The 2,006-nt window shown below is 53.6% G+C and overlaps 1 protein-coding gene across 6 annotated transcripts in view; it reads right to left on the reverse strand.

Annotated features, from left to right (window-relative positions):
- Window positions 1-2,006, reverse strand: part of Tspan9 (tetraspanin 9) — a 157,708-nt gene that overhangs the window by 68,969 nt on the left and 86,733 nt on the right. For 2 of the 6 annotated variants that reach the window (XM_033765595.1, XM_033765597.1), the window contains exons 2-3: window positions 1,587-1,666; window positions 1,213-1,368 (exon numbers count right to left, since the gene is read on the reverse strand). In XM_033765595.1, the coding sequence (XP_033621486.1) occupies window positions 1,213-1,368; window positions 1,587-1,666 (236 nt within the window). Of the gene's footprint in view, window positions 1-1,212; window positions 1,369-1,586; window positions 1,965-2,006 lie in introns of those variants that run through there. The other 4 variants (XM_033765598.1, XM_010611564.1, XM_033765596.1 and 1 more) reach the window with 3 other exon arrangements.

Consider the following 2,006-nt stretch of genomic DNA (forward strand, 5'->3'; position numbering starts at 1 on the left):
ACAAAAAAAAAAAAAAAAAAAAAAAAAGAAAGAAAAGAAGGTTGGTTCATATACTACACAGGTTGGGACGAAAGAAAAGAGCAGCCTGAGACCATGAAAAAGAACAGAGGAGGCAGTGAACAACAAAACTGACAGCATTCGTGCAGAACCAAAGGCACTGGAGAACATGATGTTGGCACAAAAGTCAAAGGATCAGAAGGCACTCACTACGGGGAAGCTAGAGTCCTTCTAGACAGTAAAGGCTGTTGCCATCAGAAAAAGAAATCAGAGTATCTGCCTCAGCTTCCACAGAAGCCAGGCCATGACAGGAAGCCTTGTGACTGCAGGGGCAGAAGTTCCAGCCCATGGAGACATCTAGGGAAGCCCAAGACGAGGAATCTCAGACTATCTTTGGAAAAGCAAGTACACTCAGGTGACTCACTGCCCCAGCCAGAACTCACACAGGAGCCGGGGAGGAGGGGGGACGACAGTGCAGAGACTGCACTGTAAGGTGCACAGTAAGCTGCCCAAGGTCACACCAAAGCTCATGCAGAGCAAGACCAACAGCCAGTCCTCTCCCTTCATACATATCACACAAAGTTCTTCACTGAAGTGGCTCACCACACAGGCTGAACACGGCACAGCTGCTTCCACCGAACCCCTCAAAATGACTCTCTCCTGTCCCCAGTGCTCCTTCCATGCCCAAGGAGGCTAATAAAGCTGACAGACTCCCCGTGAGCAGGACGAGCCCTAGGACTGACCAAACATCTGTGCTGATGGTGTTCCAGCTCTAGTAAAGAAAGGCAGAGGCAGCAGTCAGGAGGAAAGAGCAGAGATACATTCAAGAAGTTCTCACTAATCTGCCTGTTATTTCTTATGCACACATTCTCCAGTAGGGCAGAGGGCAGAGAGCAATCCCAAGCTGCCCCATCCACTGACCCTTTCTCCAGAAAACAACTTCACCAAAGACGAGGCTCCGCTGTCTCCCTTTGCCCCTTCCAATCCTGGAGCCTGGGAGCATGTGGTCAGCCTGCTCCTTGCCTGGGGCACCGAAATCCCTCAAAAGCAGCAGCCGGACACCCGATGGCAGCATGCCCCCAGCTCTGCTTGGGACAGAGGTGCCTCCCCTGGGAGTCACCAAAGGTGTGCACGTGAGACCTCTATACTCTGCCATCCAGCCCATCAAAGGCCGCAGATTACAATAGGGGAAGAAACGCAGGGCACCATCCTCACATGCGTCCTCGGCCAGCGCAGGTTCACAGCTGTTACAGATCCTGACCCCACACTATTGCTGCAGGCTGCCCAGGCCGAGGCACTTCCTGGTTTGCTAAATGGGGGAGAAGGTGGTGACAAACTCTGCCATCCTTCCAAGAGTAGGGCAAGTCTCTCCTGGAAGACAAGCAAGTTGGAGCCTCCTTTCAGCCACAGAGGGAAGGGAGAGAGACAAGAGATGCAATAAAAGGGGTGGGAGACTAGTGAAAAAAAAAAAAGCACTTACCGCTGTGCAGAGCAGGGAGCAGTGCAGCACAAGGACAGAGGGAACTGAGCGGGTATTCAGGCTACTCCTCTGGAGAGGAGGGCAGAGGGGGACTGACAAAAGGACTTACCCAGAATATTAAATTGAAGAGGAACATCATGTACTTCAAGCAGCAGAGGCAGCCCCTGGCCATGTTGCACTTCTTAAATTCTAGAAGGAACACAAAGGACAGGTCCAGGTAAAACACCACGTACTTGCTGCCTTTGGGTGCATTGTACTTGTCGGTTTTCACACCGGCTTCGGCGCGACTCTGGCCCCGGGAGCCCGTGGTGCCGTAGAAGGCGCCAGCAGTGAAGCCACGGCCGAACGGGTGGCCCGAAGTGGATGGCTTGGCGAAGTCCGAGTCCTTGCTGTCCAAAGATGGACTCCGATGAATCGAAGAGTCCTCACTACTCGACTTCTCCATGCTCTAGTCGTTGTCGGGGGATGCGGGGGGCGGGGGGCATCGCTCCCGGGTGGGGCAGTAGGGACACCCGAGGGGGGGCGGGGG

This window comes from Fukomys damarensis, unplaced genomic scaffold, assembly GCF_012274545.1.
Source record: "Fukomys damarensis isolate Sample0158 unplaced genomic scaffold, DMR_v1.0_HiC HiC_scaffold_19, whole genome shotgun sequence".
Classification (NCBI taxonomy): Eukaryota; Metazoa; Chordata; class Mammalia; order Rodentia; family Bathyergidae; genus Fukomys; species Fukomys damarensis.